This window comes from Erythrolamprus reginae, unplaced genomic scaffold (genome assembly GCF_031021105.1).
Source record: "Erythrolamprus reginae isolate rEryReg1 unplaced genomic scaffold, rEryReg1.hap1 H_3, whole genome shotgun sequence".
NCBI lineage: Eukaryota > Metazoa > Chordata > Lepidosauria > Squamata > Dipsadidae > Erythrolamprus > Erythrolamprus reginae.
This window is the reverse complement of record NW_027248484.1, coordinates 1,346,532-1,367,500: the sequence shown is the minus strand read 5'-3', so window position 1 is coordinate 1,367,500 and position 20,969 is coordinate 1,346,532. Positions and strand designations below refer to the sequence as shown.

At 43.3% G+C, this 20,969-nt stretch overlaps 1 protein-coding gene across 1 annotated transcript in view; it reads left to right on the top strand.

Moving 5' to 3' along the window:
* Positions 1-18,852, top strand: part of LOC139155544 (extracellular serine/threonine protein kinase FAM20C-like) — a 76,268-nt gene extending 57,416 nt beyond the window's left edge. The window contains exons 4-10 of the mRNA XM_070730725.1: positions 2,688-2,780; positions 4,261-4,376; positions 9,055-9,235; positions 10,561-10,670; positions 13,120-13,201; positions 14,892-14,951; positions 15,881-18,852. Coding sequence (XP_070586826.1) covers positions 2,688-2,780; positions 4,261-4,376; positions 9,055-9,235; positions 10,561-10,670; positions 13,120-13,201; positions 14,892-14,951; positions 15,881-16,136 — 898 coding nt within the window. The 3' untranslated portion in view covers positions 16,137-18,852. The remainder of the gene's footprint in view (positions 1-2,687; positions 2,781-4,260; positions 4,377-9,054; positions 9,236-10,560; positions 10,671-13,119; positions 13,202-14,891; positions 14,952-15,880) is intronic.
* The last annotated feature ends 2,117 nt before the right edge of the window (positions 18,853-20,969 follow it).

The window sequence follows — 20,969 nt, the reverse complement described above, 5'->3', positions numbered from 1 at the left end:
GAGGGCTCTTCTGGTCAAGTATCTCTGGACATTTTCTAAACTGTTTATGCACAAAAACATTTTTTTTAGTCTGATTTCAAGCCAAGGGTGTCCCAAATAGTCATCGTTCGGTGGGACAAAAACTTCTAAGAAGTAATCCTGGCTTGTAGATGTGAATGTGAATGTCCGTGGGAAAACCGGACTGTGATTGCGTATTTCTGGAGGCAGCGCAACCACACAACAACCCAAGGCTTTGCATGGATTCATGTTGGAGATTCAGAGTTCTCCTGAAACTCCAAAACATGTTAGGTTTTGGTTAAACATTCATCTTTAGAGCTTAACGTGTTGGCAAACCTCGCTCCTTGGGTCAATGATGGTGGTTGGGTATGTTGTGCAATTTCAGGAAATGAGTTAACTCGGTTATGGAGGGCAGTGGAGTCTGGGCTTTTGTGGGCAGCTGACTCAGTGAAGAGGAAGTCTCTTACGACATTTTCCTTAAGATTTCCCAAAGTGGAAGGGTTAAGCTTTTGCAGAAATGATCTCTATGAAGCTAATTCCAACGCAGATGTTTCTCCCTGGATATATTTCTTCATGCCTCCATTGCACAGCTGTCTGTAAAGCAGCGAGGAAGCTGTTCTTTTCATCAATTAGCAGAGAAACATGCGAAGAAATGTTCATAAAAGTCTCCAGAAATCCAACAAGGTTGTGACTCAATGGTTACACAATAGTAATAGTAGTAGCAGTAGTAGTAGCAGCAGCAGTAGTAGTAATAATAATAATAATAATAATAATAATAATAATACAATAACAGAGTTGGAAGGGAACTTGGAGGTCTTCTAGTCCAATCCCTTGCTTAGGCAGGAAACCCTACACTGGAAGTTTTTAAGCAGATGTTAAATAACATGGAAACATAGAAGATTGACAGAAGAAAAAGACCTCCTGCTCCATCTAGAACATATCAATGAAAGAACAGAAGAAGAGATATAGGAATAGAAGAAAAGTGTAGGAGATATAGGAGAGCAATAGGACAGGGGACGGAAGGCACTCTAGTGCACTTGTACTCGCCCCTTACTGACCTCTTAGGAATCTGGATAGGTCAACCGTAGATAATCTAAGGGTAAAGTGTTGGGGGTTTGGGGATGACACTATGGAGTCCGGTAATGAGTTCCACGCTTCGACAACTCGGTTACTGAAGTCATATTTTTTACAGTCAAGTTTGGAGCGGTTAATATTAAGTTTAAATCTGTTGTGTGCTCTTGTGTTGTTGTGGTTGAAGCTGAAGTAGTCGCCAACAGGCAGGACGTTGCAGCATATGATCTAGTCTGCCCTTCTACTATTTCCTGTATTTTATCTTAGGATGGATAGATGTTTATCCCAGGCATGCTTAAATCCAGTTCCTGTGGATTTACTAACCACGTCTGCTGGAAGTTTGTTCCAAGCATCTGCTACTCTTTCAGTCAAATAATATTTTCTCGTGTTGCTTCTGATCTTTTCCCCAACTGACCTCAGATTGTGCCTCCTTGTTTTTGGGTTCACTTTCTTATTAAAAACACTTCCCTCCTGAACCTCATTTAACCCTTTCACATATTTCAATGTTTCGATCATGCCGCCCCCCCTTTAGTTATTGTGCTCTACTACAGCCTGTCCCTTCACGTAAAGCCTACCAATCAATGCACGGAGTTTATATCGCTGCGAACATAAATGGCCTCTTTCATAAAACAAAAGATTGTACAACAAATTTTGCGATGGCGGAACAGTGGTATGCCTCGGAGCTGATTTTAAATAATGTTTAATAATATCCGACGAGATTGATGCTGCTTACTTGGGTTATCCTTGAGGCTGTGTGTCTCTCTGCTTCCAGGAAAAAGTTACACACCCTCCACCTTGTGACTTTAAAATATTTTGCTTTGCTCTCTCTCTCTCTCTCTCTCTCTCTCTCTCTTTCTCTCTCTTTCTCTTTTTCTGGTTTGTTTGTTTTTCAAACACAATCCTGGCCCTCTACTGCTTTCAAAACCAACGTGCATGGCTTTCTAAAAAGCCTGCACACTTTAAAATCACGTGTTTTCTCCCCATTTCCCCACTGTGCAAGCAATTTCCCTGAATGCTTTCCTTGTTGTGTGCTGTTTTCCTAGCGGAGAAATTTTATACAACAAAGCAGCCCTCGGAGTGGTAATTGTTCAGAAAATCAGAGTGAAATTCTGCGGGAGCGAGAACCGAAAGAAAATTCCGATGTGGGTTGCATGTTGGATGGGCACGGTTGAATTTAGCCAGCATGTATTGAAAAAATAAATTAAATATCTCTCTCTCTTTCTCTCTCTCTCTCTCTCTCTCTCTCTTTCTCTCTCTCTCTCTCTTTCTTTCTCTCTCTCTTTCTCTCTCTCTTTCTTTCTCTCTCTTTCTCTCTTTCTCTCTTTCTTTTTCTCTCTCTCTCTCTTTCTCTCTCTTTTTCTCTCTCTCTCTTTCTCTCTCTCTTTCTTTCTCTCTGTCTCTCTTTCTTTATCTGTTTCTCTCTGTTTCTCTCTCTCTCTTTCTCTCTCTCTTTCTCTCTTTCTCTCTCTTTTTCTTTCTCTCTCTCTTTCTCTCTCTTTTTCTTTCTCTCTCTCTCTCTCTTTCTCTCTCTCTCTCTTTTTCTTTCTCTCTCTCTCTTTCTCTCTCTCTCTCTCTTTCTTTCTCTGTTTCTCTCTCTCTCTCTTTCTCATCCTTTGTAGGCAAACGAGAGAGCAGGAAACACCTCCCGACTTTTTTTATTTTTCCGACTACGAGAGACACAATGCTGAGATTGCAGCTTTTCACCTGGACAGGTAAAACCTCCTCTCCTCCCCCTCCTCCATCATAAGAGATCACACAGACGTCCACAGTGAAGCAGAATTGATGATGATTTCTGATATACCTTTCAAAGGTGGACAGTTCCACAAAGTGAACATTAACCCTGAAAAGATCTACCCTTGGCAAACAGTCCCCTAGAAATTGTCTGTCTGTAGCGCTAAAAAGATTTATTTATTCGCTTTTTATGCCGCCCTTCTCCTTAGACTCAGGGCGACTTACGACATGTTAGCAATAGCACTTTTTAACAGAGACAGCATCATATTGACCCCACAATACGGGTCCTAAAAAGATGACCTTTTCACAAAGTCTTCAGGAGAGGTTCCCACCAAACCATTCCGCAAGTTCAAAAAGGCCCTGTGTGTTCAAATCACAAAAAGCATCCCAAGAGGCAAAAGGAACAAGCCAGGTTTTAATCCTGGCTAATCCAACCCCTTCCTTTTTGGCATTTTGCTTTTGGCATGTAATTATGAGGTTTAACCGACTCACCCATTATGATATTTATAGCCCAGCCTGCCAGAAGATTTTGTTTTGGGGATTTTGACCAGATTCAAACCAACCAGAATATCTCCGAGTCCGCCTTCTGCCGCACGGAATCCCAGCGACCAGTTAGGTCCCACAGAGTTGGCCTTCTCCGGGTCCCGTCGACTAAACAATGTTGGCTGGCGGGACCCAGGGGAAGAGCCTTCTCTGTGGTGGCCCTGACTCTCTGGAACCAACTCCCCCCGGAGATTAGGAATGCCCCCACCCTCCTTGCCTTTCGCAAACTCCTTAAAACCCACCTCTGCCCCTGGGCCATTCCGTTTATTTATTTATTTATTTTATTAATTTATCAGATTTGTATGCCGCCCCTCTCCCTAGACTCGGTGCGGCTAACAACAATAATAAGACAATATAAACAAATCTAATATTTAAGTTAATTTAAAAACCCCAATCTAAGAAACCAATCATACATACAGACATACCATGCATAAAATTTATAAGCCTAGAGGGAAGGGAAAGTCTCAATTCCCCCATGCCTGACAACAGAGGTGGGTTTTAAGGAGCTTACGAAAGGCAAGGAGGGTGGGGGCAACTCTAATATCTGGGGGGAGTTGGTTCCAAAGGGTCGGGGCCGCCACAGAGAAGGCTCTTCCCCTGGGTCCCGCCAAACGACATTGTTTAGCTGACGGGACCCGGAGAAGGCCAACTCTGTGGGACCTAACATGCATGGTATGTTTGGGATGTATGATTGTTTTTATATTAAGGGTTTTTAAACTGCTTGTTTATAATTGGATTTGTACTGTGTTTTATTGTTGTGAGCCGCTCCGAGTCTTCAGAGAGGAGCGGCATACAAATCTAATAAATAATGATAATAATAATAATAATAATAATAATAATAATAATAAGAAGAAGAAGAAGAAGAAGAAGAAGAAGAAGAAGTAATAAATAATAATAATAACTCATCTTCTTTTCCAGAATCCTGAATTTCCGTCGTGTCCCACCAGTTGCAGGCAGACTGGTTAATATGACCAGAGAAATAAGGGATGTTACTCGTGACAAAAAACTATGGAGGACATTTTTCATCTCACCAGGTATGGGAAACATAGAAACATAGAAGACTGATGGCAGAAAAAGACCTCATGGTCCATCCAGTCTGCCCTTATACTATTTCCTGTATTTCATCTTACAATGGATCTATGTTTATCCCAGGCATGTTTACATTCAGTTACTGTGGATTTGCCAACCACGTCTGCTGGAAGTTTATTCCAAGCATCTACTACTCTTTCAGTGAAATAATATTTCCTCATGCTGCTTTTGATCGTTCCCCCAACTAACTTCAGATTGTGTCCCCTTGTTCTTGTGTTCACTTTCCTATTAAAAACCCTTCCCTCCTGGAAGACTTTGTTAACTTCCTGGGCCTCAAAAGAGGTTCCAGGTGACAGTTCCATAAAATGAAGACCATGAATTATGACACCAGTAATAGGTTCCTTACAGGTACGGTCAGGTACGCAGAACCGGTAGAAAATATTTGGTCAGATATGCAGAACTGGTAGAGAAATTTTTCTCTTTTTTTTCTTTTTTTCCCTTCTGGGCTCTGGGTATGTTTTTCCTATGGCAGGAAATGAGGTTGAATGTGTATAATTTTAGAAGAGCTGTGCGTGAGTGTGTACATACACATACGGTTGATATAGTAGATAATGTATATTTTTGTGTGTTTGTGTGTAATTTGTAGGTGTCATATGGAGGGAAGAGAGGGAGATGATGGGGAAGAAAGGGGGAGGGAGGATGGATGGAAAGAAAGGGAAGGAGGGAAGAGAGAAAAATGATTGGAAAGGAAAGGAGGAAGCAGGGAGGAAGGGAGGGATGGAGGAAGGAAGGGATGGAGGAGGAAGGATGGAAAGAAGGAGGGAGGGAAGGAAGGAAGGGAGAGAGGGAGGGAAGATGAAAAGAAGGAAAGAGGGGAGGGAAGAGAGGAAGATGACGATGCAGAGGAAGAGAGGGATGGAGGAAGGAAGGATGAAAAGAAGAAAGGAGGGAAGGAAGAAAGGAAGGAAGGAACGGAGAGAGGGAAGGAAGGAAGGAACGGAGAGAGGGAGGGAAGGAAGGAACGGAGAGAGGGAAGGAAGGAAGGAACGGAGAGAGGTAAGGAAGGACCAGAGAAAGGGAGGGAAGGAAGGAAGGAACAGAGAGAGGGAGGGAGGGAGGAGAGGAAGACGATGGAGAAGAAAAAGGAGGCAGGGAGAAAAAGATGAAGGAAGGAGGGAAGGAAAGAAGGAAGGAAAACATTACGTACAAACTACAACGAATGGAAATAGCTCAGTCATTTCTTTAAACGCATTTCTACTTTCCGCTAGATCTCCGCTCTTCTTAGAGAATGGCGTGAAGGAATGATTTGCTAGCACTCAGGTGGGAGAGAACCTTTAATAGCCCCGGCTGTAATTTTTGAAATAATCATTTGCCAAAATCAATGCGAGTCCTGGGGACTTTTGTTCCCCTTGACCAATCACAGAGGTTTATGGATTTCCATCCCCCTAATTCCCGCCCCCTTCTGGGAAATTGTCAATAGCAGCTTTGCTTCACTTACTTGAAAGGAGAAAGAGAGATTACAATCTTTTCAGGGTTTTTTTTTTTTCCAGAATGTGTGCAGGATTATTTACATCCCCCAAGTTCTTCTGACGTCGGGAAAGAAAGAATAGTGAGAAAACTGTTTACATTTATCGCAAAGAGAGATAAGGGATTGTTTCCAATGCGATGGGAACTCACGTCAGACAAACAGCTCTCAACTTACGACCAACGCAATCGGGACCGAGGTTTAATCTTGCTAAGAGATTGTGAAGAGAGGGGTGTTCAATTTTATGGGGGTTTTTTGGGGGGGGCATAGACACAATGCTGTGGCACAGATGATCCACTGGAACTTGGGCCGGAACTACCATTTCCCAGTGGCAAAGAACTGGTGGGATCATAAGCCCGAAAAAGTGGTCGAAAATGAGCAAGCAAAACTACTGTGGGACTTCCGACTTCAGACTGACCGAATTCTGAAGCATAACACACCAGACATTGTGATCGTGGAGAAAAAGAAAGTATGGATCATCGACATCGCAATCCCAGGAGACAGCAGAATTGAGGAGAAGCAGCTAGATAAATTAGTGAAATACGAAGATCTAAAAATCGAGCTGCAACGACTCTGGCATAAGCCAGTGAAAGTGGTCCCAGTGGTCCTTGGCACGCTGGGCGCAATGTCAAAGGATCTCAGCGGACATTTGAAAACCATCGGAATTGACAAAATCTCCATCTGTCAATTGCAAAAGGCCGCTTTATTGGGATCAGCAAACATAATTTGCTGCTACATCACACAGTCCTAGGTGCTTGGGAAGCGCCCGACTGGTGATGAAATACGAAATCCAGCATAGTGATCTCGTTTGTTGTGTTGTACTGACATAATAATAATAATAATAATAATAATAATAATAATAATAATAATAATAATTTATCAGATTTGTATGCCGCCCCTCTCTGAGCACTTGGAGCGACTCACAACAAAATACAATATCACAAATCCAATATATTAAAAAAGCACATAAAACCCCCATTATTAAAACCATACAACTCAGCCATACCATACACAAATGTACCATAGCCTGGGGGTAACTCAGTTACCCCATGCCTGGCAACATATGTAGGTTTTGAGTAGCTTACAAAAGGTGAGGATGGTGGGGGCGGTTCTAATCTCCGGGGGGAGTTGGTTCCAGAGGGCTGGGGCCACCACAGAGAAGGCTCTTCCCCTGGGTCCTGCCAGACGACATTGTTTAGTCGACGGGACCCGGAGAAGGTCAATTCTATGGGACCTTATCGGTCACTGGGATTCGTGCAGCAGAAGGCGGTCTTGGAGATATTCTGGTCCGATGCCATGAAGGGCTTTAAAGGTCATAACCAACACTTTGAATTGTGACCGGAAATTGATCGGCAACCAATGCAGACTGCGGAGTGTTGGTGTGACATGGGCATATTTGGGAAAGCTCATGATTGCTCTCGCAGCTGCATTCTGCACAATCTGAAGTTTCCAAACAATTTGCACTGAAAGATGTTGAAACAAAATGCACAGCGTGGTAGTAAAAGGTCGATTCTGTGGGACCTTATCGGTCGCTGGGATTCGTGCGGCAGAAGACGGTCCCGAAGAAGCACGCAATGTAATCGAAGCTGCCACATGGAGTGCGCCGGTGGCGACAGTAGTAGCAATCCACCCCTGGAATGGAGCCATCTTTAGCAATGAAGAAAAGCCAACAACGCAGGAGCTTAAATAATGGCAGTTGGTTCGCAACTCGCCCTCATTCACAGATTCCTCGCTGCTGGCAGGGTTTTCGCGCCATCCGGTGCCACCTTGAACGCGGAGTCAGCTCACACTCGTTTGTCTGAGTCAGCAACTGTGGAAGAAGCTGATTTTGAGAAAAAGGAAGGGGAAAAAATCCAACAATCGACTTAGGCCTGTCAGCCAGTTTTCAAGCAAGTCACAAAATCATCCTTTCCAGCCCTGGGGGAAAAAATGACCTTAACAATATGACCATTGGAAGATCGTGATTTTTTTTTTAAATAATCAGATGAGAAACCCTTATTTAAATAGACCCCCAAAAAAGAAACAGCTCCCACTAATTTAATAGTCACAATGGAATCATCAGAGATGAATAGGCTAACGATGCAAATAAAAGAGAAGGAAGAAACAGGTTTCTACAAGACCTGGGAGAAACTACACAATTGGTTGGACAAGGAAAATAAAACAAAACAAGATAAGTAGTTTAGAGGTCATCTAAATGAGAATGTGCAGACAATGGTAATATATAATTGATAATTAACATTGTTTTGGGGATATATTACTACCACAATTATTATTACTAGGATGAACGAGACTTGTTAAATTTTTGGAATACAAAAAGAAAATGATATGTATATCTTTATAAGTTAGACAATGAGTATTGGTGTATGAAAGGAAGATATAATAGAACTGTGATGTATTTTACTTTCTGGTTTAAGTATGCAGAGTTGTAAGATGCTGTAGTTATACATACATACATACATACATACATACATACATACATACATACATAAATGTATATGTATATGTGTGTGTGTGTGTGTGTGTATAGATAGATAGATTGTTCTGAGTTCGGGTTTTATCCGGTGTAGTATTTTGAGTGTCTATGCGACGTTTCGGTGAAATCACATTCACCATCATCAAGCTGAAGTTGTTAGCTTTGTGCTGCCGTAGTTCTAAGCTTTCTAGACCCAGGATTGTTAGTCTATTTTCGTAGGATATTCTGTTTCGAGTGGAGGAGTGAAGGGCTCTTCTGGTGAAATATCTTTGGACATTTTCAAGGGTGTTGATATCTGAGATGTGGTATGGGTTCCAGACAGACCAGCAGTAGTCTAGGATGGGTCTGGCAAAAGTTTTGTAGGCTCTGGTGAGTAGTGTGAAATTGCCTGAGCAGAAGCTGCGTAGGATCAGGTTAACAACTCTAGAAGCTTTTTTGGCGATATTGTTGCAGTTAGCTCTGATTATGTTCCCTCGTTGGGTCATGAAGCATTTATTTATTCATTCATTCATTCATTCATTCATTTATTTATTAGATTTGTATGCCGCCCCTCTCCGTAGACTCGCATCCACAAAACCCAACCAAGCTCAGAGACCACCAAAGATCCCCATCGTTCAACCTTGAGCCACAAATATTCTCTTCCACCCATCTCGGTTGTCCATCACGTTTCCCCTTCTTTCCGCAGCCAACAACATCTGCTTCTACGGAGAGTGCTCCTACTATTGTTCGACCGAGCATGCGCTTTGCGGCAAACCGGACCAGATTGAAGGCTCCATGGCGGCCTTCTTGCCCGACTTGTCTTTAGCCAAACGGAAAACCTGGAGGAACCCCTGGCGACGTTCCTACCATAAACGCAAGAAAGCCGAGTAAGTGTTACGGGGAAGAGCCAGCCCGCTGCTTCGGCTGCAAACCCCATGCGCCAAGCTGTCAGTTCTCCGTCATTGCCTGCCCAGGTTTTAATTCCACCGCCGCTGAGCAGAACGAAGGCATCAGGTTGCCAAATGCAGAAGAGACACAGTGTGAAGAACACACACACAGACAAAAGCAGAGGCTGGTCTGAGATATGTCGGTTTTATCTGCACAGCCCAGGCATTCATTAAAACCCAGATGGTTTGCCTGCCGGGTTGGTTCTAAAATCTGAAACCAAACAATCTCCAGGCAGCTTGGATAAAACTTTACCACTTGTTAAACTAGAATACAACTTTATTTTGCACTTACATTGCAGGTTTGGGAGAAATAATACTTTCCCTGCCTTTCCCCTGGCATTAATTTATTCATAGAGAAAGGAGGGGAGGGGAGGAGAAGACACGACAAGACAATGAGGCTGGGGTAGGGTAGGGTAGTACTAATAGTAGTTGTTCTGTCAGAGCTCTCTGGTAGAATCCTCCCAAAAATTCACAGGTACAAATTTCAGACACACACACATTTGAAAATTCAAAACAATGTTCTTTATAATGAAAATTCACTTAAACCAAGCCCTCTTTTGGTATAGCAAAGAGCACTCGTCTCCAAACAAACTGGTAATTTGTACAAGTCCCTTATCAGTTCTGTGATACTTAGCTTGCAGCTGGGAGGCAATTCACAGTCCTTCTTCTTTCACAAAGTGAAACACACTTTGCTCTGGTTTAGTTTCAAAGCGGGGGAAAATCAGCACACAAAAGGTCAAAGTCAGTAAAGCAGTCACAAAACACAACGATCAGATAATCCTCCACAATGGCCAAACCCACAGGCTGCTCTTTATAGCAGCCTCACTAATGACCACAGCCCCACCCAACCACAGGTGGCCTCATTTTCTTTGATAATAATCTCTCAGTTGTTGCTGCCTATGCATCGCTCTCGGCATGCGTGGCTGTATCATTAACTCTTGTTCGGAATCCAAGGAGGAGCTAGAGAATTGATCTCCTTCTGAGCTGTCTGCCACACTCTCCTCCTCCCTGTCACTCATGTCTTCTTGGTCAGAGGAGCCTTCATCAGCAGATTCCACCGAGGGCAAAACAGGCCTGCAGCATGTGGATGTCTCCCCCACATCCACAGTCCTTGGGGCAGGAGCTGGGCCAGAGCTAACCACAACAAGTAGTAGTAGTAGAAGGAGGAGGAGGAGGAGGAGGAGGAGGAGGAGGAGTAAAGGGAAATAGAGAGAACTGTTGGTGGCTAAACTTCCCAATCTGTATTTTTTTTTCTTCTCATCTAGGTGGGAAGTTGACCCAGAATATTGCGAAGAGGTTAAGCAAACGCCACCTTACGACCGGGGAACCAGGATCTTAGATATAATGGACATGACCATATTTGATTTTCTGATGGGTATGTTTGTCGCCTTCTGAAATGGGGTAGTGCTCTTATAATATGGGCAATTCTAATAGCAATATTCTGAATTCTATTCTATTCTACTCTACTCTATTATTATTCTATTCTATTCTGTTCTATTCGGCATTCTCTTCTCTTCTGAATTCAATTCTATTCCATTCTACTCTACTCTATTATTATTATTATTATTATTATTATTATTATTATTATTATTATTATTCTATTCTGTTCTAGTCTATTCTGCATTCTCTTCTCTTCTGAATTCAATTCAATCCTACCCTACCCTATTCTATTCCATTGTTAGAATGTGTATAATTTTGCTGCCAGTTGTTGTTTTGGCTTATTTCGCAGTAGCGCCACATTAGTGACTTTCTAAGGCGATGCAAATAGAAGAATGTCCAAGTTGGAAGGGACCTTGGAGGTCTTCTAGTCCAACCCCTGCTGTAAGAAGGAGACCTTATGCCATTTGAGGCCAACAGTTGTCCAATCTCTTCTGTTGGAGGATCCACAACTTCTGAAGGCTTCCCTTGACCAATTCTTCTGTCAGGAAAATTCCTCTTAGTTCTAGGTTGGGTTTGATCATGGGATGTAGGATCGCAAGGCAGCCCTGTTTCACCCTGAAAGGCATCGGAGAGCCAGAATGGTGCTTGATATCCTGCTCCAGCAGGGGGGTAGACTAGAAGACCTCCAGGGTCCCTTTCAAACCTATTATTCTATGTTCTGTATTATAACACCGGGGAACATCAATTACATTGTTTTAAATCTGTGACTTGTTTTCAACTAACTTTTGGCCAATGGATCCAAAAATAACCACAGTTTCTGTCTATCACGTCAACCTTTTAAGCTACCCTCAAAAGTCATACAAATTGTGCGTATAAAGGAAAGTCAAAACATACCAAATGTACCGTTTACAAAGAATAATTTTATTCATACAAAGGCTATAATAGTTACTGCAAGTTAAATTGTGTTCATACAAATAGTTGGGGTTTTTTAATTGAACGGTAATTATACATATTAAAGTAAAAAAATTTGCTTATAACTTTTTCTGGAGTGTTTAATTTATTTATTTATTTATTTAGTTAGTCAGTCAGTCAGTCCAATACATAATACACATTGAAGAGAATAGATATTTAGTAATATAACTAAAGAAACGAATAGAAGAAAAGATATAAAAGTATAGGTGAACAAATTTGAAAGGAAGAAAAGATAAATGAGATAAGGAGAGACAATTGGACAGGGGACGGAAGGCACTCTGGTGCACTTCACGCCCCTTACTGACCTCTTAGGAACCTGGATAGGTCAATCGTGGATAGTCTAAGGGAAAAATGTTGGGGGTTAGGGGTTGACACTACTGAGTCAGGTAATGAGTTCCACGCTTCGACAACTCGGTTGCTGAAGTCATATTTTTTACAGTCAAGTTCGGAGCGGTTAATATTAAGTTTGAATCTGTTGCGTGCTTTTGTGTTGTTGCGATTGAAGCTGAAGTAGTCAATGACAGGTAGAACATTGCAGCATATGATCTTGTGGGCAATACTTAGATCGTGTTTTAGGCCTCGTAGTTCTAAGCTGTCAAGACCAAGGATTGATAGTCTGCTTTCGTAGGGCATTCTGTTTCGAGTGGAGGAGTGAAGGGCTTTTCTGGTGAAGTATTTTTGGACATTCTCGCTTGATGCTCCAACAAGTCAGCCATCCTATATACATCCCATCTACTTTGATACTGTACCTCAATGACCTTCAAATCTTGGTGGAATCGCTCATCACTAACTGATGACAGATTTTCTGGGAAGTTAGCAAGATGGCTATGTAAACAATGCAATTTGATGCTCATGTTGCCTAATTAACTATATTTATTTGTTTGTTTGTTTTGTTTGTTTGTTTGTTTGTTTAATTATTTGTTTAATTTTGTTTAATTTAATAATTTAATTTAATTTAATTTAATCCAATCCAATCCAATTCAATTCAATTCAATTCAATTTAATTTTTTTATTTTTATGCCACCCTTCTCCTTAGACTCAGGGCGGCTTATGACATGTTAGCAATAGCACTTTTTAACAGAGCCAGCCTATTGCCCCCACAATCCGGGTCCTCATTTTACGCACCTCGGAAGGATGGAAGGCTGAGTCAACCTTGAGCCGGTGATGAGATTTGAACCGCTGACCTTTAGATCTACAAGTCAGCTTCAGTGGCCTGCAGTACAGCGCTCTACCTGCTGCGCCACTCCGGCTCATATATATTATATATATAAGGTGTAGAGAAAAAAAACTTGACGTGGTAGAAGAAAACTAGCTACAGTTTTGAAATCAGCATGCCGAATTAACTAAAAAAAAGGTCAAAAAATCAAACAGAAACCATGTTACAAATTTCCCCCCGCTGATTTGCTTAAGATCTCCAACATGACATTCCGCTAAACATTATTATTTTTTCTTATTTTTCCTCCTCTTTACAGGTAACATGGATCGACACCACTACGAGACCTTTGAGAAGTTTGGAAATAATACTTTTATTATCCACCTAGACAATGGAAGAGGGTAATTGTGGGAGAGGAAGGGTGGGATTGGCTGATCCTACTTAAATCTTTCTTGTTTTATTCTGGCGTAGTCTTCACCACTTTTCTTTTGACTAAAAAAAAATGTAAATATGCCCATTAGGTCACTTAACCAAAGGACTAGTTTTTCTAGCTCAGAATTCGACAATCTATATAGGTCGTCCTCACTTAGGGACCACATTTGGGACCATCAACTTAGTTGTTGATTTGGACCAAGGGATAGATGGAGAATTCATCATATTTGCAGATGACACCAAACTGACAAGGAATAGCCAATACTCCAAAAGACAGGCACAAGATACAGAAGGATCTAGACAGACTTGAACATCGGGGGCTATCTAACAAAATGAAATTCAGTGGTGAAAAAATATAAGGTTCTACATTTAGAATAGAATAGAATAGAATAGAATTTTATTGGCCAAGTGTGATTGGACACACAAGGAATTTGTCTTGGTGCATATGCTCTCAGCGTACATAAAATAAAATATACATTTGTCAAGAATCATGTGGTACAACACTTAATGATTGTCACAGGGGTCAAATAAGCAATGGAGAAGCAATATTAATAAAAATCTTACGATATAAGCAACAAGTTACAGCCATACAGTCAACATGGGAGGAAATGGGTGTTAGGAATGATGAGAAAAACTAGTAGAATAGTTAGTAGAAAGTCTGACAGTGTTGAGGGAATTATTTAGGTAACAAAAACCGTAAAGTATATGTGGTAATAGTAACTGTGAGAGGGATCTTGGAGTCCTAGTGGACGACTATTTAAATAGGAGCCAGCCGTGTGCAGCATCTGCCAAAAAAGCCAACACAATTCTAGGCTGCATTAACAGAGGGAGAGAATCAAGATCATGTGGAGGGTTAATACCACTTTGTAAGCCCTTGGTAAGGCCACACCTGGAATGCTGCATTCAGTTTTGGTCACCACGATACAAAAAAGATATTGAGACTCTAGAAAAAGTGCAGAGAAGAGCAACAAAGATGATTAAGGGACTGGAGGCTAAAACATATGAAGAACAGTTGCGGAACTGGGTATGGCTAGTTTAATAAAAATAAGGACCAGGGAAGACATGATAGCAGTCTTCCAATATCTCAGGGGTTGCCACAAAGAAGATGGAATCAACCTATTCTCCAAAGCATCTGAGGGTAGAACAAGAAGCAATAGGTGGAAATTAAACTAGGAGAAAAGTAACTTAGAACTAAGGAGAAATTTCCTGACGGTGAGAACAATTAATTGGTGGAACAGCTTGCCTCCAGAAGTTGTGAATGGTCCAACACTGGAAGTTTTTAAGAAGAGGCTGGATAATCATTTGTCTGAAATGGTGTCGGGTTTCATGCCTAAGCAGGGGGTTGGACTAGAAGACCTCCAAGGTCCCTTCCAACTCTGTTATTCTATTCTATGACTGTACTTACGATCCCAGTCCGACTTTCCGTTGCTTTGCAGACCTGTGAATGTTGACGAGAAGCAATAATATTTTCTTTGAAGACTTGTGGTGAGGCCAGAGGCCTGCCCACGTTTCCTGCAAAACACCTCTTTGGCTTCAGTCTTAAAGTCCAGCCCATGACTAAAACCATTGCCTTAAAGAGTCCATTCAGTTCCTGGCCAAGAATTTGAGACAGAAAGTATCTCTCTACCTGAATGGTTCTTGTGTTCTTCTTTCTTGCAGGTTTGGGAAATATTCTCACGATGAATTGTCTATCTTGGTGCCTTTAAATCAGTGTTGTCGGTAAGTTTGGCATTTATTTATTTTCACTTCTCTTCACGGGGATCATTGGGGGAGGATTTCGGAGGCTGATCAAGAGATTTGAATAGAGATTTGAATAGAGATCAAGAGCTAATAGAGATTCAGATAGATAGATGGCAGATAGATAGATAGATAGATAGACAGACAGACAGACAGACAGACAGACAGACAGACAGACAGACAGACAGACAGACAGACAGATAGGATTATAGATAGATAGATAGATAGATAGATAGATAGATAGATAGATAGATAGATAGATAGATGATATAGATGAGAGATAGAGATGAAAGATGAGATAGGGAGGGAGGGAGGGAGAGAGAAAGAGTGAGAGAGATGATGGATGGTAGCTACAGATGATAGAGATGACATGATAAATGATTAGAGAGAGAGAGAGAGAGAGAGAGAGAGATGATGGGTGTTAGCTGTAGATGATAGAGATGACATGATAGATAGATGATAGGTAAATGATAGATGGATGGATGGGTGGGTGGATGGATTGATGGATGGTGATGGATGGTAGCTGTAGATGATAGAGATGATAGATGATTAGATGATGGATGGAGGGATGGAGGGATGGATGGATGGACAGACAGATGGATTGATGATAGATAGATAGAAAGAAATATAAAAAGATCGGTAGGTAGGTAGGTAGGTAGGTAGGTAGGTAGATAGATAGATAGATAGATAGATAGATAGATAGATAGATAGATGGCAGATAGATGAACAGACATAATTTTCTGTATGAGTAAGACTAGCTGTTCAGTGTTGAATCATGGTAGCCCATGCAGTTTGAATCCAGAAGGTGTCTTTCTATAAACCAGTTCTGCCAAACATAGTTCTAAAAAAACAGAAAACCCATAGCCCAACCATGTTTCCCCTCTCACCTTCCAACTGCTTCTTCCTGCTAGAATACGGAAGTCCACCTACCTACGTCTGCAGCTCCTGGCCAAAGAGGAGTACAAGCTCAGCCACCTGATGGAGCAGTCTTTGCTGGAGGACAAAATCGCCCCCATCTTGTACAAGCTACACCTGGAAGCTATGGATCGGAGGCTCCGGATAGTCCTACAGGCCGTCAGGGACTGTATAGAGAAAGGAAGCTACAACAAGGTGGTGGAGAATGACTTTGCCTCCCCTAGGAGCACCACCATCACGACCGAGAGGTAGTGACCAGCCCGGGACAGAACTTCCTTCAACGCCGCTGAAGAAAGACCAGACACGTCGACCAAGCCACCATCCCGACAGTCTTCGCGGAAGACTGTGCGTAGGCCGCCTTTGAATTCAGTGAATTCATAAACCGCTCTTCTAATTGTTCTCCAAGTAGCTAAGGCGTCGTAGACTCTGCAACGGATTAAGACCGAGAATAACGGGTAGCTCGGCCATCAAACAATCCTCGGGGTAATCCACGTTTTCTCAGTCGACGTGGTCACCCACCTACCATGTCGTTGTTCTTGGTTTTTTTTTCATCCAGCCTCACTTGCCTTAGGTTCTAAATTATTCTCCATCGTCAACGAGGGCTCTGGAGTCCACCTGTGGGCGGAGCTTCTGGCAAGCCCCGCCTCCCCTGGTGATTTCATGCCCCGCCCTCTTTCCCTGATCCTTCAATGCAAGTAGCAGATACACGCATACCGCTGGGAAGATCCGTTAGGAAATGCCAAAAAAAATATCATCCGTATATCTTGGACTCGATTGCATCGGGCGGAAAAGGAATCCGCTAGGCACTCATTTGCGTGTTTTTCCAAACCAATCCTGTCGAATTAGGAAAAATAAAAATAACGGAAGATTATTGCGAAACGGGATCTTCTCACCAACCCACCGGCAGGAGCAAACCTTCTTATTCCATCCCTGCTTTTCCTTTGTACAGAAAGCCCGTCTTTATTTAATATTTTGTATTTATAGAGGAGACGGTCGTGTTGCATTGTTCTTCTTCTTCCCAATAAACGGGAAACGCTACCTTTGGACGAGGAAGGGAATGGCCCACAAGGTGGTCTCCAAAAGGATTCCAAAGAAGAGACATCCCAGCTCGGGTTGCTGCTTTGAATCTATCCTAGATTTGAATCTAGGTTTGTGGGTGGTTTGGGTAGCGAAAGAGGGGAATGGATTAGGACGGTGATGGCGAACCTATGGTACGGGTGGCACAGGTGACAGGTAGAGCCATATCTGCTGGCATGCAAGCCGTTGCCCTAGCTCAGCTCCATTTATGTGCCAGTCAGCTGATTTTTGGCTTGCACAGAGGCTCTTGGAGGGCGTTTTTGGCTTCCAGAGAACCTCCAGAGGGATGGGGAAGGCATTTTTCCATCCCTCAGCTCCAGTGAAGCCTTTGGAGCCTGGGGAGGGCAAAACACGAGCCTACTGGACCCACCAGAAGTCAGGAAACAGGCCATTTCTGGCCTTCAGAGGGCCTCCACGGAGCAGGGGGAGCTGTTTTTGCCCAGCCCAGGCATTGAATTATGAGAGTGGGCACTCACACATGCGCGATAGTGCGCACCCATGCTCTTTTGGCATCTGGGGGGAAAAAGGTATATCATCACTGAATTAGACCTTTGGAAACCGTGAGCTTTTTGGGGAGGCAAAGGTTAAACTCTAAATAAAGGGGAGGCGAGGAAGGGTCAGGAATGGAGAAGGCCACGGGACGGACGTTTTCCTTCAACGTGGTCGTCAAATCTTTCTTCCTCACGTCGACTTTCAAGGCGTTCGCCTCCTTTTCTTTTGCTCCTCCGTGGCCGCCAATGGTCTCGCCAGTCATTCCAAGGTGGAGCCTGCTACAGTTAAGTAAAGAACAAACACTCCCACCCACCCAGCTACCTGAGAAAGGACCAGTCTCTCTGCAGGAGGGAAGCAGTTTCGTCGAAAAGTAGAGCGGGACGATCCGGGCATCGGCGAGGATACTTGAATGCGGTTTGACAGAGTGACGTTTAAAACAAAACAGGGGGGAAAAAACAATCCAACAACCACAGATAAATGGTACTATTTATCCAATCCAAAAGTCGCAGCTCTTTTCTTCTCTTTTCTGGACTGGGGAAGCTGAGCTGCTACTTTTTTCTCAAGTCTGCTTTTGATAGTTTTCTTTGATGTAAATATCTACATATCCAAGTTTAAAGGAAAAAAAAAAACACAGATTAAAGGGGGGGGAGAGCAGCTGCTTTCCACGGCAGTAGAATTTTATGGCTTCCTTCTTTCTTTCTTTCTTTCTTTCTTTCTTTCTTTCTTTCTTTTTTTCTTTCTTTCCTTCCTACCTTCCTCCTCCTCCCTGTCTTCTTCCTTCCTCCTTCCTTCCTCCCTCCCTCCTTCCTCCTCCTATCCTTCCTTCCTCTATCCCTCCTCCTGTCGCCCTCCCCCTCCCTTCCTTCCTTCTTCCTTCATCTCCTTCTTTCCTTCCATCCTGTCTCCTTCCCTCCCTCTCTTCTTCCATCCTCTCTCCTCCCTTCCTTCTTTCCTTCTTTCTCTCTCCCTCCTTCTTTCTTTCCTTCCTTCCTTCCTCCTCCTCCTCCTCCTCCCTGTCTTCTTCTTTCCCTCCCTCCTCCCTCCCTCCCTTCTTCCTTCCTTCCTCCTTCCTCCCTCCCTCCTTCCTCCTCCTTTCCTTCCATCCTCTCTCCCTCCTCCCTTCCCTCTCCCTCCCTTCCTTCTTCCCTCATCTCCTTCTTTCCTTCCATCCTGTCTCCTTCTCTCCCTCTCTTCTTCCATCCTCTCTGTTCCCTTCCTTCTTTCTTTCTTTCTCTCTCCCTCCTTCCCTCTCTCTTTTCCTTCCATTCTCATTCCTCCCTTCCCCTCCCGCCTTCCTCTCTTTCTTTCTTTCTTTCTTTCTTTCTGTCTTTCTTCCTTCCTTCCTTCCTTTCTCCTCCTTTCCGTGGATTTGTTTGCAGTGTGGTCCCAGTGCAATAAAGATATGTCAATTACGTGGCCTCTTTGATTCCACTTGTCTCAACAGAAACCGGCTCAACGCCCAGAGCTGTTTCTCTCTCCCTCTCCCTCTCTCTCTCTCTCTTTCTTCTTTTTTTATTTTTTTTGAAGTAGGAGTTTGAGCTCACTCCCACCCTTGACCTGCCTTTGCTTGCCCCAGAATGGGGAGTCTTAAGTCACATTAATTCACCCAGATGCCTCTGGCTTGAACAGGCAGCTTCCCCCCTCCCCCCAAATGGTGCCTCTCAGACTGCAGAAATCTTTCTTTTCCTTTGCCTGCTCAAGTCTGTCCTTTGTTGTTCTCGTCTCTTGTTTTTTTTCTGGCTTAACGTGAGAATTAGCAATAGCAAAGTGGTATAGACTTATATACCGCTTCACAGTGCTTTTACACCCCATCTCTAAGCAGTCTACAGAATCAGCCCTTTGCCCCCAACAATCTGGGTCCTCGTTTGACCCACTTTGGAAGGATGGAAGGAAGGGAGGGAGGAATAGCAATAGTATTTAGACTTATATACCGCTTCACAGTGCTTTTACACCCCCTCTCTAAGCAGTCTACAGAATCAGCCCTTTGCCCCCAACAATCTGGGTCCTCATTTGACCCACTTTGGAAGGATGGAAGGGAGGGAGGAATAGCAATAGTATTTAGACTTATATACCGCTTCACAGTGCTTTTACACCCCCTCTCTAAGCAGTCTACAGAATCAGCCCTTTGCCCCCAACAATCTGGGTCCTCGTTTGACCCACTTTGGAAGGATGGAAGGGAGGGAGGGAGGAATAGCAATAGTATTTAGACTTATATACCGCTTCACAGTGCTTTTACAGCCCTCTCTAAGCAGTCTACAGAATCAGCCCTTTGCCCCCAACAATCTGGGTCCTCATTTGACCCACTTTGGAAGGATGGAAGGAAGGGAGGGAGGAATAGCAATAGTATTTAGACTTATATACCGCTTCACAGTGCTTTTACAGCCCTCTCTAAGCAGTCTACAGAATCAGCCCTTTGCCCCCAACAATCTGGGTCCTCGTTTGACCCACCTGGGAAGGATGGAAGGCTGAGTCAACCTTGAGCCGGGGGCGAGATTTGAACTGCTGAACTACAGCCAGCAGTCGGCTGAAGTAGCCTGCAGGGCTGTACTCTAATCGCTGCACCAACCCATCTCTTCTTAAAATGGGGAAGGGAAGGAAGGAAGGAGGATGGAACAGAGGGAGGGAGGATGGAAAGGAGGAAAGGGAAGGAAGGGAGAGAGAGAGAGAGATGATGGGGGGAAAGGGAGGGAGGATGGAAAGAAAGAAAAGGAAGGAGGGAAGAGAGATGACTGGAAAGAAAAAGAGGGAGGGATGGATGGATGGAGGAAGGATGGAAGGAAGGAAGGAAGGAAGGAATGATGGCAGGTTGGAGCAAGGGAGGGAGGGAGGATGGAAAGAAGGAAAGGGAAGGAGGGAAGAGAGAAAGATGATGAGATTTGAACTGGTGAACTACAGCTAGCAGCAAGGAGCTCTAACCGCACTCTAACCATAGTTCCCTCTAAGCTGAGCAGTGAGCAATCGCTCACTTAAAAATCATCATCAACTCAGAGTTTTCCAAACCTGCCCAGAAGCCGAGAGGGAAAGAGTGAGAGGGAAGGAGAGAGAGAGGAAGCGAGAGAAACAGATAGAAAAAAGAGAGGAAGGAAAAGAGAAAGAAAAAGAATGGGAGTAAGGAAGAGAGAAAGAAAATCAAAATCTAGTTTGAAACTAGCTCAACTATTTAAGTGGCATTTTGATATTGATAGAGTTGCCCTATTATGAGCTCACTGTTATAGACACACAGCACAGTGTTTTATTTTGAAATTCTCTCAGGCAAAACAGGGTGGGTTTTTTATTTGTTTGTTTGTTTGTTTATTATTTCTGTGCCGCCCAGTCCCAAAGGGACTGCCGCTCAGACACTATACTTTTCCGCCCACCCCCCCAAAAAATTAGAGGGAACTCTGACTCTAACCACTGCGCCTCCCTGGCTCTTTTAACACCCTCGTATTCTTTCCCAGGGCTGAAGCCTACAACTTACTGTATAAGTTGTATAAGACGCACCTTAGTTTCGGCGGAGGAAAATAGGGACAAAATAAT